This window comes from Rattus norvegicus, chromosome 16 (genome assembly GCF_036323735.1).
Source record: "Rattus norvegicus strain BN/NHsdMcwi chromosome 16, GRCr8, whole genome shotgun sequence".
NCBI lineage: Eukaryota > Metazoa > Chordata > Mammalia > Rodentia > Muridae > Rattus > Rattus norvegicus.
Window position 1 is genome coordinate 6,594,707 of NC_086034.1, and position 16,119 is coordinate 6,610,825.

The following is a 16,119-nucleotide window of genomic DNA, read 5'->3' on the forward strand; positions in this document are numbered from 1 at the left end:
AAACAACAGCAGAGCCAAGGCAGGTCAAGCCCAGGACAGCTCCTGGCTTACACTGCCTATACTCACTTCATTTAACAACAAGAAGTCCCTTGAGTAAATCAACAGGAAGACTGAGATTAAATTTCAATAAAATAGGGTCTGCTTCCTTCCTGATCTGTTCTGGAAAACCAGCGACTAGGAAATAGAAAAATAAAAAACGAGAAATTTTTTAAATAGCTTCACCCAATACCTATGTTTTTCTGCTCAGGCCTGCAGAAGCTATGGGAACCCTGGGCCCAGTCTGATGGACAGGCAAGTGGCCGTCAGCACTAAGAGCTGTCTAACTAACAGAACAGCAAGACCAGGCATAGCGCAGAAAAGCCAGCGGGCAGCCTTTCCCCAAAGTCCTCAGATCAGCTAGGCACAGGAAATCCAGCGTGCAAAGGGGTCAGACTTTACACTTAAATCAGTTAAAATTAAAATGAAACAAAGTCGGTCAAATTAGAGTTTGAGGTTTGAAAAAATTTCACCATCAAGAGAAAGGCAGAGTTCTGGAGGGAAAACGGTGCTAGCCCTATTGGTAAACTAACAGCAGGAGGCCCGAGTGCCCCACACCAAGGAGAGGTGTGGGACATGCTGTTCTCCCTGTCTTTATGAAGCACCAGGTTAATGCCTCATCTGAGAGAACCCACACAACTGCTTTCCCTGTCTTCTACTCACAGCCACACTGTTCTACACAACTAGAGGAATGGCATGGAGGTTAGGCAAGGTCACCAGATCAGTCTCTGTTAACGGGAGGAACACGAGGGGCTCAGTGGACCATAGTCCTTGGCCCCTCTGTTAGAGACCCACAGGACAACTTTAGAAACTGAGGGTAAAGAAGCACACAGGTCGCCGGCATCCTCTGACCTCTGACCTCTGACCTAGTCTGAGACAAGCCTGCAGGAGCTGTGCATAGCAGACAGAGACGGAGGGGACTGTCCTTTGGATCCAGATTATGAGTGAGTCCCAGAGGCTGCACACTGAGCTACAGAGTCTGGTTTATACACTCCTCAATGTTGGATTTTGCTTTGGCCTGATTGTTTTTCTACCCCTTTTTGAAGAAAATATTTAATTTGTTTTTGTCTGGTTGGGTTTTATTTTATTTTATAAGATCTGCAGTTAAAGAGACTTTGAATATGCAAAAATAAATCTTAGACCTTTAAGTGCTGAGATTTTTTTTGACAATAGGACTCTGAAAATGTCTTTTAGATATATTTATATTTAATAGTTATAAGCCACTAGGTGGGTGCTGGGAATAGAACCTGGGTCCTATGAGAAAGCAACCAGTGTTCTTAACTGCTGAGCCATCTCTCCAACCCGCCCTGGGACTTTGAAATGTTTAACTGCATTTTATTGGTTTTCTTTGTTTTTGTTTTTGAGGGTTTTACTGTGTAGCCCTGGCTGACCCTGAATTCTGAGATCCACTGTTGCAGCCTCCTGACTGCTGGGATTAAAGGTGTGCACCACATACTTGACTCTGGCCTGTATTTTATACTGTGATATTAAAAAGAATACTTGGAAACATGGTTTAAAACCGATGTGTTAGTATGTCAGGTTGACAAGGGGCCAGTGGTTCTGGTTAATTTTTGTCAGCTTGACTTAAGATGGAGTCACTTGGGAAGAAGTGACTCCCTCAGACTTTTTTTTTTTTTTTTTTTTGATTAATGACAAAATCCAATTACTTAGAATCCAAAGATTCAGAGCTAGTATAACATAGATATTTCCTCTTTAATCAGGTAAAAATTACCACCATGGTAATAATTTACTTGTATAATAATTATGCTTTTACCTTATTAAAATGTGCATGTTTCTACTGACAAAAGTCCGTGAAATGATCCCTAACAATGTCCTGCTAAACTCATAGATCAGAGCTGGCCCAGGCACCGTCAGAGGCTTCCTCTGGCAGCTCATGGGAGCAGATGCAGTGACACACGGCCAGCACGGGCAGAGCACAGGGAGCCCTGTGGAATGGTGGGAGGAGGGGTTATAAAGTAGAAGCCAAAGAAGCCAAAGGGGTCAAGGACACCACAAGAACATGGCCCAGGCGTGTTAACTAGCACGGCGCATCGGGACTGGCAGAGACTCACAGACCAAATCAGAGTCTGATGGGTCTGTATGGCACTCTGCATACACACTGGCTGTTTAGCTTGGAGTTTTTGTGGGACTCCCAACTGTGGTAGTGGGTACTGGCTACTTGTACCAATATACCAGCTCATGCTCAGGGAAGGCTTTTCCTGTAAACGTTGCATACTCTGTAAACTTTGAAAACCCTCGAGGCACACAAGTGGCCAGGCCCCGCCCCTAGACTGTCCTAACGGCCTCAGTGGTTAAAACAACTATAAAGGCTGTTCCAGGCTCTCAGGGTGGGAGAGTGGCCAGGCCCCAACCTACAAGAAAAAAAAAAATCCCACCAATTCCTGTGTTTGCCTCAATACCAGCTCACCCTGGAAAGGACCCCACACACACACACACACACATACACACACCAAACAAACCCTATATAAACCCTGTGTTCTGCCTGATTCTCTGCTGCTTCTCTCCCCTGAGCAGAGGTAGCCACCCTCCTGGGATTTTCCCTCCCAAAAATCTCTTATGTGAGGTCTGCTGTGTGATGTGACTCTGTGGTTCTTCTTGGCTCCTTACAGCAGGATAAGGTTCCCCTCAGAGCTGTAACACTTTCCCTGGAGCAGGGTCCAGAGCAGAGCTTTTGCTGGGCAAACCTCCCACTCCCAGCAGAGCTGTAACACTTTCCTGGGGAAGCACTCCATCCCCCACTGGAGCAGAACTGTTACACTCGCACTGGGGAGACTTTCCCAGCGCTGGAGCTGACCTTCCCTAGGGGAAGCCTACAGGGGAAGAGCTGTAGCCCTCATCCTGGGCCTGCCTCTGACTCTTCTGCCTGCTCTTAGGACCCTTTTCTTCCTACTGGGTTGCCTCTTCCAGCCTTGATATGAGTGAGGGGTTGTGCCTAGTCTTGCTGTGTCTTGTTATTCCGTGTTTGGTTGGTATCACTGGGAGGCCTGCTCTCTTCTGAAGGGAAATGAAGGGTCAGTGGGTCTGGGGGAGAGGGGAGAGGAGGATGGGGAGGATGGGGAGGACTACTGGGAGGTGAGGTTGTGGTCCGATGTATTTTATAAGAGAAGAATAATGGAAAGAAAAAGAATAGTTTAAAAAATGTGATGTTTTATAAATGTGGAGTAATTTTTAAGAAAATGATGTTTTATTAAATGTGGAATCATTTTTAAGAAAATGAGGGTAGAGAGATAAGCTAGAGAGAAGTGACGTGTTGGCTAAAATGACTTCTGGGGGATAGAAGAATCCTTTTCTTTTTGATTTCTTCCCCCCCCCATTTGTTTGCTTTATTTATGACATCATGTTAATGCCATCTTTAGTCCTTCATATCAAAATAATCCTCCTATTATTTGTAAGTACATAACATTGGTCCAGAAGGCCCAGATTTGCCCTCAAAGTCCCGTATTTATTTCCCTACCTGCCTAGGCCTTGCATATGTCTATCCTTTAGGTTACTAAGTATAGTCATTCCTAGGATTAGAAATTCAATGGTTCCCAAACCACATCTTATCTTTGTGCAGCAGAAAGTGGGCTGTTACTAGTAAAGGCTATCCCATTTTTTTTCTTTTTTTCGGAGTTGGGGACCGAACCCAGGGCCTTGCGCTTGCTAGGCAAGCGCTCTACCACTGAGCTAAATCCCCAACCCCGGCTCTCCCATTTTTAATCTTTGTTTACAAAAGTGATTCACACTTTTTCCTGTTTCACAATGATACACTTAAAAGTATCCATGCTTGATACTTGGGACAACAGCACTAACTTCAGTCTAGTCTAGAACTTAAGCTTGTAATGAACTAGTGTATGACCTTTATGATAAATGAAAACCCCACGCTTCTCAGACAACATCTCAAATGTGATTCGTTCTGTTGTGCGGAGATCTGTACGGAACGGGAAGGGTGCACTCAAAGTAAACTCAACTGAAAAGCTGCAATTGAAGAACTGAATGGAACGTGTCTCCTGGGAGAAGCAGGGCTCACCCAGCTCTGCACTGGCTCTCATTCTACCTCAGCTCCCAAGCCGCAAACAAAGGCTCTCCAACCTTAAGCACAGAGAAAGCCTCAAGCCCTTGGCGATATTGCCAGCACTGCCTTCAAAGGTGACACACGTAGGTCTTTCGACCACACCCTGTCAGGACACATTACTCTATTCTCTGCAGCTCACCCCGCCACCTACATGGCCCCTAGCTCTGGAAAAGACACCTCCACTACCACACACAGAGCTTCCTGCCCAGTGGCCACCAAGCATGTCAGTCACCATGGTATACAGCCTAGGCAACCAAGGAGCGCCTCCATCTATGGCCTAGAATCAGCCATAAGCTGTGTACAGTGATGGGGGGAAGGGGCAGGCATGAGGGGAGACAGAATGGGGCCCGGACGGAAGCTCCACCAGGTTAAGTGGGAACGGCACAGGACAACAGAGATGGAGCCCCTGCTGGTCAGGTGTCTAGTCCAGACTCTCCAAGGCCCACTTCTGCCTTCCCACCACCACTCCCTCACTTCAGAGCCATCTACACCAGCCAAGTACCCATTGTGGCAAGGAACAAGAGGCCAAAGGCGGGGCTGACAGTGGTGCGGGGTATAAATGCTCCTGAGGCAATGCGATCTTCCAAGCCGTGTGGTGTCCAGGTGGCTGGAATGGCTCTGGCCACTTAGTGTGGCGGCAGAGGCGGCATTTGGAAGGGAGGAAGCATGTCACTGGGTTCTGTTCGCTATCTGAGATGGCTGTATTCCCCATGTGTCCCCATTCCATCAGATACACAGCACAGGTAACCCACGTACCGTCACGTCCAGCTTAGAGGAAACACTTCTAACAGTCTTTCCTCTGCATCTTGCCGCAGATCCCTAGGTCCCATTTGACACTGTCCCCCATGAGCACATGGGACAAAGATGGGCCATGAAGCTTTCCTTGTTCTCTCTGAGCTACAAGGCGACAGGTGAACTAGGCTCAAGGACTCAGTTGTCTAAACGAAAGCGGTCTCCTCCATTCGGGTGGTTTAGAACCCACGTGAGCCTCGTCCGGGGGCCGCCCACAGCCTCTCTGTGAGCTGACATCCAGGTAGAGCTGGAGCAATCCCAGCTCCTCACAGCCTCACTGGGGTGGGGCATGGCGTGGCCCCCCTCCCCCACCAGGCTGTTCTTCCATCCCAGACTTCATGGATGTCCTGGGAGCTGGAGGAGAGGCGGCCACCTCCTGTCCATTCCTCTCCAGGAACCCCGCTGCCAGCTCATCAACATGGACTGCCTTCCTGTCCATACCACAGACCCCTCCTCCACCATCTGGTCCCCTGGAGCAGACATCAAAAGCCAATTCCTCCCGGGCTGCTGGGCTCCTGTCTCAGACAGTGTAAAGCCACCACCACCAAAAGGCGGCTTCAAAATCAAAGCAGCCAAGGGCTGGAGATGCCTCTGCTGTCAAACCTCTCTCTGGTGCTGGGGAACAGCGGGCACGGAGTCCTGTGCCCCCTGGGAGGCGGCTCAGCTGCAGGCTTGGCACGGTTACTGGAACCACTTGCTGTTTCCCAGCACGGGGCTGAGAACGGTCCCCACGGCCTGTCTATGGCATCAGGTGTGTGACCACTAGAAAATACAGGGGTCCCTAACATAATGTCACAGGAGACAGAAATATGGCCTCTGCTGAGGACCATGTGGCGACAGAGAGAGACAGTTATATTCCTCTAATGGAGCACGTTTGCTGCTATCTCCAGCCAGTCCCTGCACGGTCTTCTGCCAAGGCAGCCCTGCATGTTGGCCCTGTGAGGCCTGGGAGATGGTCCCCGAGAGCCCCAGTGGAGAAATGCTCAATTCAGTCAGAGGGGCACAGTCACTTGCGTTACTTTAGAGACAAACATGAGCATCTGAACTGCAGGGGACACTGGGTCTGTGTTCATCCAGGAGCCTGCCCTGCAGGCCGAGCCTCTGAATGGTGGATAGTGAGGTAGGGAAGCTCGGGGTCTCTTGGGAGTATTTTTATGTGGGTTTTGTTTTTTTAATTCTGTTGCCTGGGATGGATTTGGCCTCTCACAGGCTAAATGCAAGCACTTGTCCTATGACAGAGCCGCATGCTCTGAGGGGAAGGATCATTCTCGTCAGATGAAGGAAAAGTATATCCCACTCTACACATCCGGGATGGACCCGCCCATGACGGGGACGTCCTGGCCTGAGACCCAGAACTCACGCTCGTTCACACAGGCTGCCGCCACCACATCGTATAAACCAGATGCTGGGTCTTTCCATTTGGTAGCCAGAGGCTAAGGTCAGGTGGCCCACAGGCCACTGAAGCCCCCGCTGACCCGAGGAGGTCTGAGGCTAGCCTGTAAAGCTCCACAGTGTGTTCACCACACAAACCCAGAACACAGCTTCCAAAGGCTCACACATGGTGCTCTGTGCAGTGTGAGGGTCTCAGGGTGCCTCTTTGTGGGCAGCCACCCACTACCATTACCCCTTGACTAAAATGTGGATTTTTCGTAATAACAGATCCAGGGGGTTCTTTCTTCTTTTTTAAAAGATGGGGTCTTCCTATGTAGCTCAGGTTAGCCTTGAGTCTCCTGGCTGGCATTATTGACTGGCATTATAGGCATACACCACCACAAGCAGGCACATCTGGTGACTTCTGGAATGGCCTCCTACGCGCTTTGGAGGGCACGAGGATGCAATGAAAGGTGGCCCGCGGCCTGTGCTTAGTTAACTGGATCTTCTCATCTGTCTGGTCATGCTTTGCAAGATTTCCAACCTCCTCTTTGGTTTGTCTACAGCTGACCCAGTGAGACTTTTCTCAGCCTTACTGGGGCTACAAGCATCACACCCACTAGAGGGCAGGAGGCTCAAGGCCACCAAGCCAAGCCACAGGCATGTGTCCCCGGCTACAGGGAGAGCTGGTATGAAGTCCAGTCAGATCTGACTCCTGAAGTCATTTGTATGTCACGCTTTTCTATTTAAAAACACTCGGGGCCATCTGTAATCATCAGATCCCCCAGGACTTGAGCAACTGTGACAGGGGACACTGACAAGGGAACAGCCACTGGCACTGACTCCTGACCTCGTTTCTACCCCACAGACAGACAGTCTTCCTGTCACTCACTGAAGCCAAAGCTGAGCCTGAGCCTTCCTTCCACCAGGGGCTGCAGCTCACTGGCCTGACCCACAGCAAACCCCCAGCCTTGCTTTGACACTGGCCTTGCAGGGAGGACAGGCTAGGGCCAAGGGGACCAAGAATCGGAAGCCGAATCGGAAGCAGGAAGTGGATCCTGTGATCCCAGTAAACCCCAATGCCACAGTGTCAAGCACACGGCTCTACCTGCTGGAATGGAAATGTCCCCAGTGTGGATATCGAGGTGGGCCTTGGGGAAGTGATGCTGTGGGACCAGAGGGGTGGGGCCCCACTGTGGTTCAATGTTGGAGTGCTTGCCTACAGTGTGAAGGGGCCTGGGGTCGATCCCTAGCACAAGCACAAGGAAGGAAGGAAGGAAGGAAGGAAGGAAGGAAGGAAGGAAGGAAGGAGGGAAGGAGGGAGGAAAGAAGGAAGAAAGGAAGGAAGGCAGGCAGGCAGGCAGGCAGGCAGGCAGGCAGGCAAGCAGACGGGCAGGAAGGTCTGAGAAGGCTCATTTGCTACCTTAAGAGGAGAGAGCCCTTTGAGGACCAGAAACGGGTCTTCATCAGACAGCATACACATCAGCCTTGGCTTTGGACTTCCTGGCTTCCAGAACTGTGAGGGATGTATTTCTGTTTTGAAGTCAGCCAGTATTTTGTTTACTAGTCTGCCTGGACCAGACAATATCACTTCCAATTCTGAGCAAGGTGGGAACAGGTCAAGAGCCAAATAATGGCGACGTAAAGCCCTTATGACAACCACTCCCAGCTCCTGCCTACAGAGCGCTACTCCCCAGACGCAAGCTTCACCCAGAAGGCCCTTCCTGAGGGTCTACCCACTTATTCCAGTCTGGGTACTTCACCCACCACCAACATATACCCAGTGGCAGGTCAAAAGTGTTAATTGGGCTTCCACTTGGGGCCTGCAGTCCTTCTGAGGTCATGAAGCCAACCTTGGAGAACATCCTGGCCCCTCTGGAAAACCCAACTCCACTGCCAAGACAGTGGTGGACCACATGAACCTGAGGACACATTTAAGGCAATACAGAGAAAGATTATGTCCACCTGTCACTGGTGGCTTAAAGCCCTGCCAGCCAACACACTACATAAGGCAGAGAGTCCATGGCCTGTACAGGAGGGTTCTATGCCACCCAGAAAGCTACCTCTACTCTCGTGTGGAGTCAAAGAACAGCCTGTAGGCCTGGGTCCCCAGCACCAGCACACACGGCCACACCTACCCTCTGAGTAGCGTGATTCAGCATTTCCTGCCAAGCAGAGTCAAACTGGCGCTTGTCATCCTCCAGCAGCCGCTGCTCGGCCAGGGAGATTGTCTCCTTGGCTGCACGGAGCACCTCAGTGGCCCTCTGGAAGTCCTGTGTGGCTTTCTGCGCTTCTAGCTGAGCCTGTTGAGAGAGAAGGTCTTGTAAGGCCTGAGGTGAAGCCCGGGGGTCCCTGGGTCCATCCCCCACCCCCAGAGATGAGTGGCCCAGGATTTGATCCACCTCTGCCTCCCTCTTGGAGGCTGCACAGGGAAGTCCCTCACGCACAGGATGGGGTTACAGGAGGCCGATGGCTGAGTGAATACCAGGTTGGTGAGCAGACAGCCTCCATAGTCTGGAGCTCGACAGACCTTGCATCTGTGCTGCCAATGGCTAATGAGGCCTTTCTCTGATGCCCTGGCTTAGGAATGAAGCCCAGGTGGGCATAGCAGTCCTGGGAATCTTCCCTGCACGTCACAGCCCAGAGTGCTCCAGAGACCACAGTTATAGGCCCCATTCTGCAGATGAGGCCTAGCAGCTGGAAACAGCTTTTCCTGAGACTGCAGAGCTGGTCAGAAACAAGGCTCCAGGCCAGGCAAACACCCCAGTACACGACTGCCAGCCTAGCAGCCCACTGCCAGGCAGCCCTCTCAGCCCACACTGACACCCAGGCCCAGGCCTACCAAGAGCACACGTCCTGCTTTCAGAAGGAAGGGAAACGCACACAGCAGCTGTGCTCCTATCTACGGCAGACAGCGTATGCCGGGCCTGTGTATGTCCGTGGACATGTACGTACAAGGACGTGTATGTCCGTGGACGTGTGTACATGGAGAAACCTAACGTTAACACTGAAGACCACTCCTCGGGAGCCTTGTTTTCTGTGACAAGGCTTCTCACTGGCAGGAAGTCCCCTGTGAGGCTAGGCTGCTGCCTGTGAGCCCTGGGATCCACCCACCTCTCGGTTGCTGGGGTTACTGCTGGGCCTGGCTTTCTTACGCAGGTCCTGTGGATTGGGAACTCGGTCCAGATGCTTGCACTGCCAGCACTTTAAAAAGTCTCAGGCCAACATGTAACCCCAGAGCATCTAAATGTGATTAACGAAAAATGTAAACATCCCTTACAGCCTAGACAGAGCTCAGGAGTTGAGGTGCTTGCCACACATGCGAGAGGACCGGAGGCTCAGATCTCCAAAGCTCACAAACGCCTGGAGGTGTGGCAGCTGCCCCAGCTCAGAAAATGAGGACGGCGGTTCTTGAAGCAAGCTGGTTAGAAAGACTAGCTGAAGAGTTCCGGGCTCAAAAACTGAAGCGGACCATTGATTGAGGAAGATTCTTGATTCCCACTCACCCACAAGCACATGTGCACACATAGCCATGAGTACATACATGCTCACATGTATGCCACATGTGAGTATACATACATGCACCACACACGTGCGTGCGCACACACACCAAAAGAATATCCACCTCATTTTAAAATCTCAGTAGAAAAATGTTGGTTATCCCATTGCCATTTTTCAGATGGATGAGATGTGAGATATACTAAACTAAGATAAACTGAAATCAATCTCATCTGTTTGTTTCCTCGTAGGTGACTCTCTACTACTTTAGGGCTGTTGGTGTTCCCCCCTCAAGAGTGGGCTGAGTGATGTGACTGCATCATATGCAGGGCTGGGAAGATGACACCTCCCAGGTAAAGTGCTTGCTATGCACTTGTGAGGACCTAAGTCTAAGTCCCCAGAGTCCACACAGAGCCGACCCGATTAGCATGCCTCTGAAACCTGGTGCTCCAGGGCGGGAGGGAGATGGCGGAGACAGCGGAATCCCCCAGATGCCCACAGACCAGGGCGGCTAGTGTGGTGAATGCAGAAACATAGCCACATCCTATCTCAAACAAGGTAGTCAGTGAGGACCCACACCTGAGGCAGTCCTCTGATGTCCACACATGCTCTGTAGCACGCTCCCCTAAAAGCAGTCAGTGGGGCCACACTGCTGACCTCTCTTCTCGGGCTCACATCCAATTTCCTGTCTGGCCAGGGGCGGGGCATGGCTACATGCTAATCAGCCCCAGTACCACTCCCTGAGTCCAATTATGAAAACCCTGGTGGGACACCCACAGGACAGCCCCTGGGACTTAAGAGGGGAACAAGTGGGCCCCACCCTTCCCCAGAGAAAGTCTCACATGACTCAGAGGAAGTCTTCACGTAGACTGTGGGTACTTTGCAAAGAAAATTAAGGGGAAAAGAAACGAAGAAGCTGAGAACACCACAGCCCTGGGGGAAGAAACAGCCCGGTAACCCACGGTAACCCGAGACGGGCATCCGCTACTCTGGTCTGTGCACAGCCACAGTCCCAGCCCTCCAGCCCACAGAGATCCACTCAGGGGACTGCGCCCCACATGTAGCTGATGTGCAGAAAGCTATGTGCAAGGCTATGTGCAGGGCAGGAGAATTGGACTTGCTTCACATAAGAGGAAACCCAGCAAAGTTTTCCTAAAGAGAGACCTGAAGGGCAGGCAGGAGCTGCAACTCAGGATGATGGAGGGAGGTCAAGGGGAGCGCCTGAGGTCAGACTCCAAAGATGGACCATGAGACAGGGTCTGTAGGAAATCTGATAATGACTGGAAAGGAGCATTTAAAAAAGCCAGCCTGGGCTATACAGCAAAATCGTGCCTCAATAATAATAATAATAATAATAATAATAATAATAATAATAATAATAAAAATAAAACAGCCTCAATGAATGCCCCCTACCAGCCATCTACATCCACTGAGGTAGCAGGAACCACACATAGGGATGGGGATGCCCACCCTCTCTAGAACCGATCAGCCACTGAGAAGTAACTGTCTGGCACTGACAACCCGACTCTCTCTCCAGCTGAGCCCCCTGCCCATTCTTACTTCTGCCACAAGAACAGTCTGGGGCCTCCATCTTTCCAGACGGGTCCAAGAAGAGTAAATCTGGACAGGTTTAAGGGAGATGAATTGTGATCCATCCCTCCAACCTCAGTCTACCTGCGGCTTCTCCACAGCTCTGAGACACGGGCTCATCCCCTGGGACCCTAACATTTTCTAAAACGCGATCTCTCTGTCCCTTCTTTCATTTGCTATCTATCTATCTATCTATCTATCTATCTATCTATCTATCTATCTATCTATCTATCTATCTATCTTTAGTCTGTCTGTCTGTTATCTATCTATCTATTTATCTATCTATCTCTAGTCTGTCTGTCTATTATCTATCTATCTATCTATCTCTAGTCTGTCTGTTATCTATCTATCTATCTATCTATCTATCTATCTATCTATCTATATCTAGTCTGTCTGTTATCTATCTATCTATCTATCTATCTATCTATCTATCTATCTATATCTAGTCTGTCTGTCTATCATCTATCTATCTATCTATCTATCTATCTATCTATCTATATCTAGTCTGTCTGTCTATTATCTATCTATCTATCTATCATCTATCTATCTATCTAATTTTTTTTTTTTTTTGGTTCTTTTTTTCGGAGCTGGGGACCGAACCCAGGGCCTTGTGCTTCCTAGGTAAGCGCTCTACCACTGAGCTAAATCCTCAGCCCCTCTATCTAATTTTTGAGATAGCTTCTTTGAGGTTGGGCTCAAACTCAAGGCAATCCTCCTGCCTCGCCCTCCTGAAGTACGGACTACAAAGATGAGTCAAATCCCACTTAAATTTTTAAAGGTCCCGTTAGACACAATTGGCTGGCCTGGGACTTGGGTGTGTAGAGTAGGCTGGATTTGAACTTGGCACAGTCCTCCTCTCTGCTTCCCATCAACACCCAGCCTTGTGGGGTTTTGTTATTGTTGTTTGTGGCATGTGTGTGTGTTATGTGTGCACAAATGTGTATTTGTATGGTCTGGGCACGTGGGTAGAGCCTGAGGTTGACAATGGGCATCTCCTGTATGGCTCCACCTTATCTAGAACTGGGGCAGGATCTCTCAGTCGGGCCTAAAGCTCATCAATTCATCTAGCTTAGCTGCCCAGCTTCTTCCCGGATCCTGTCCCTCAAGAGCTGGGAGTACAGGCAGACTGCCACACCCACCCAACATTCACACTCGAGTAACACATACTTTATCCTTTGAGTCAGCTCCCCAACCCCTGTATTCATTCATTCATTCATCATTCATTCATTCATTCATTCATTCATTCATTCATTCATTCATTCAAAATTATGGTCCAGGCCAGCCCAGAAGCTGAATTTAATAACTAAGAATGAACCTGAGAGCTGGGGAGAGGACTCAGTGGTTACGCACACTTACTGCTCTTACAGAGGTCAGGAGTTTATTTACAGCCACCTGTGACTCCAGGGGACCCAGGGTACACACACAGACACACACACACAGACACACACACACAGACACACAGGTAAAAAGTCAAGTCTTACACCAAGGAGTACCGCATAAGGAATGCCTACATGGTGGGAACAGCTGTGCAGACAGGCAGGTGTGGAGACGTCTGAGGCCCACGCATACGGGAGACCTCCTATAAAAACATCCCTCTTCCTCTTTTTCTCTCTCTGGTTTCTTTGAGACAGAGTCTCATGTAGTTCAGGGTGATCTCAACTCACTACATAGCGAGGCTGGGTGTGAACACCTGATCCTTCAACCCCAGTCTGGGATTACAGGCATGCAATGCCACACTGAGGGCTACTCATAAGACACTTCCTAAAACACACACTCACAGGACAGACAGGCAGGGTACATGACGGGAGGGACATTCTATCACTGGCCGGCAAGAAACAGAAACAGGAGATTCCGAATCCATCAAATGCCTCCTAGAGACTATGTTCTAGAACACAGAGGCACACGAGACCGTCCTCAGGCTGCGAGAGGTGAAGTGAGGGGTCAGTCATGAAAGTCTCTTAGGCTAGATTTCTCAGGGGTTGGACCTGAGGCCCTGCCATTCCAATCACCTAAAACTACTTCCTGGGTTTGAGATTTAACTTGAAAGAACGTCCCAGTTAGTCACAAACAGAACCTCAATGGTAGAAGCCAGTTCAGCAATCCCAGAGAAAGCTGACTCAGGGACGCTAACAGAGGTTATGGAAATACCTGCGGGGAGAATGTTTAGAGGCCGCTCACGGTGAGTGACCTTCACTACACACTGGTTCCAGTCAGTGGTGTCTTCAAAGCACCTGAAAATGTACGGGCGCTCAACGTTTCGCAGATGGTAGAGGTGGTCAGAAGGCAGCAGGCAGGGAGCACTCATGCCAGCTGACTCAGGGTCCACTCAGCTCCTAACCGGCCTCAAAAGGGTGGGCACCCAGACATCTGCACTGGCTACAACAAAGGGTCAGTCGGGTGGGGTGAGGTTTACGGACCACCCGGCCTAAACCCCCTCATTTTTCTAAGGGAGGCTGAGTAGGGATGCATCTTGTGTCTGTCCCAGTTGGGCCCCCAGGACACGGCAACCACTGCTGGGGTGCTTCTGACACGGACATTACGGATAGGCGGTTGGGCCATCTACCAGTCGCCGCTACGGTGCGGAATCGGCTTGTCAGCCTGTTTCTACTTCTTGAGCTTGTATCTCCATCGCAAAGACTAGCAACTGACACAACTGCCAGCCACGTACAGCATGGTCTCCAGAGACAACACGTTCCAGATCACACTCTTCCTGTGGCTGCAGAGACACCACAGATGCCAACTTCTCCCCGCCCACCCTCTCCAGAAGGGTGCACCCACAGTCCTCCTGGGCTTCCTCCCACATCTCCTGTGCTGGAGCAGCGACGGGCACAGCTATGGGACTGCTGATGGCAGGAGTCCCGGGCCAGGCATGTGGCAGAGGCATGAGCTAAGGGACAGACAGCTGCGACTGTTCTCCCTGGGCCCTGCATGCCTCTATACTGCATATTCAACTGCACACTGTCCTCTGCTGTGGCAGCTTCCAAGTCAGCGGGGCTGAAGCCTGCCTCCCACACATCCCCGCGTGGCCCGGTCTGCTCCTGTGCCATCTGATGGATAGGTTGGTTTTAGTCACACATGGGTCTAAGAAGTCAGTCAGTCTTCCACTGGGGACACAGTGCAGACCCAGGGGACAACAGTGACCGAGTCGTCCATCGCCCAGCACTCCAAGGTGTGCCGCTGTAAACCAGAGGAGATGCTGGAAGCTCTCCAGGGAAAGAGCCCCGCTGTCTGTCATCACACCCCATGACATTAGATGTCGTTGGCATCTAATGAGCAGGTGCTAATCTCTGATCAGGATACAGGGCAGGAGCGGAGCTGTGGGTGAGGAGCTAGAGTGGGCCTGAGCCAGCCCTAGGCTCCATCACAGAAAGGGATGAGGGAGGGGTTGGGGGAGGAGGGACGGAGATTGGGAGTCAGATAAAGGACCTGCAGGTCTTGTAAACCCTGTTCAATCCCTAGACCCCACATAGATAGATGAGAACTGACTCCATAAACTTGTTCTCTGATCACACACCTGTGCTGTGGCACTCGCATGTGCACAAGCACATACACCTCTCATATACACACAATAAAAATAAAATAAAAGAATTGATCTCTAAAAAAGAACAGAATGGTTCCTGGCTTCCTTCGGGTAAAGATGTAGAAGTTGGCTCCTCCTGCACCAGGCCTGCCATGCTCCTGCCTTGAGGATAACAGACTGAACCTCTGAACCTGTAGGCCAGACCCAATTAAATGTTGTCATATATAACAGAACTAGGAAACTGGACCAGGAAAGTGTCTCCCCATCCCATGGGTTTGGTCTCAGCCCTAGTGTCAAGGACCTGGAACTATCAGGAGCCCCTGGCAAAGTTCTGGCCCTCCCTCCTCCTCGCCTTCCTCTCCATTGGGCAGCCCCCTGGTTCTGGCCACAGCCTTCTTGACCTGAGACTGTGAGCCACTTCCCACAGCCCAATCTGAACATCCAGGCCCCCTGGGACTTTCCAGTCTCCGGGGTTCCCAGCTCTCACCACACGGAATGTTAACAAAAGACTCATCCCAATGCCTGGCACAAAACTGGCATTGATAGCCCAGACAATTGGGTCACTATGAGACGGGAGGCTGTGTCCAGAGATACGAGAGGAGCAGGGTACACTCCTCCAACCTTGGGGCTACAACCTTGAACAAGTGTCAACACGTCTCTGGTTGGAATGCCAAGGCCCCTGATGACACCTGGGAAGTCTCAGAGTGTCCAAAGCACAGGGACCCACAGGAAGGGATCTGTAAGGAGAGGCGGCACGGCATCAGTGGACAGCCACTGAGCAACTGGACTCTGGCTGTCCTGTTTTTTAAAAGATGCCAAAACGAAACAAAAAGAGTGTATGTATGTTTGAGTCATAGTCTCTCTGTAGCCCCAGCTGGCCCGAATTCATTATGTAGACCAGGCTGGCCTCAAACCTAAAGCGATCTGCCTGTCTCCACCTTCTAAGTGCTGGGATTAAAGGTGTGCCTGGCCAGTCTCCTGAGTGTCCACAAGCGCATGCCATCACACTTAGGCTGAGTGTCCCCTCATGCACTCTGTCAGTTCTCCCTTGGCTAACTTTACAACACAGTTCTTCCTTTAAACTCAAAACTATGTCACTGGGTTGAGCAACAATAGCTGAGCCGGAGGGACGGACCATGCTATCTGCCCAAAAGACACAGATACTCCTAGTCCAAGGCTTTAAGCTTGGCCGGCCCAAACCGTAGCACCAGGCTGCCTGTTCCCCAGGACAGCTATG

General features: G+C 50.6%; 1 protein-coding gene and 1 long non-coding RNA gene across 7 annotated transcripts in view; one reads left to right on the plus strand and one right to left on the minus strand.

Annotated features, from left to right (window-relative positions):
- Sh3bp5 (SH3-domain binding protein 5) overlaps nucleotides 1–16,119 on the minus strand; it is an 86,648-nt gene that overhangs the window by 4,830 nt on the left and 65,699 nt on the right. For 3 of the 6 annotated variants that reach the window (XM_039094174.2, XM_039094171.2, XM_063275045.1), the window contains 2 exons: nucleotides 8,413–8,577; nucleotides 7,698–7,790 (listed from right to left, as the gene is read on the minus strand). In XM_039094174.2, the coding sequence (XP_038950102.1) occupies nucleotides 7,698–7,790; nucleotides 8,413–8,436 (117 nt within the window). In that variant the 5' untranslated portion in view covers nucleotides 8,437–8,577. Of the gene's footprint in view, nucleotides 1–7,697; nucleotides 7,791–8,412; nucleotides 8,578–9,116; nucleotides 9,385–16,119 lie in introns of those variants that run through there. The other 3 variants (NM_054011.2, XM_063275046.1, XM_039094172.2) reach the window with 2 other exon arrangements.
- LOC134482448 (uncharacterized) lies at nucleotides 12,035–14,965 on the plus strand. The gene is made up of 2 exons (XR_010058557.1): nucleotides 12,035–13,541; nucleotides 13,848–14,965. It is a non-coding gene; the product is annotated as an uncharacterized LOC134482448 (long non-coding RNA).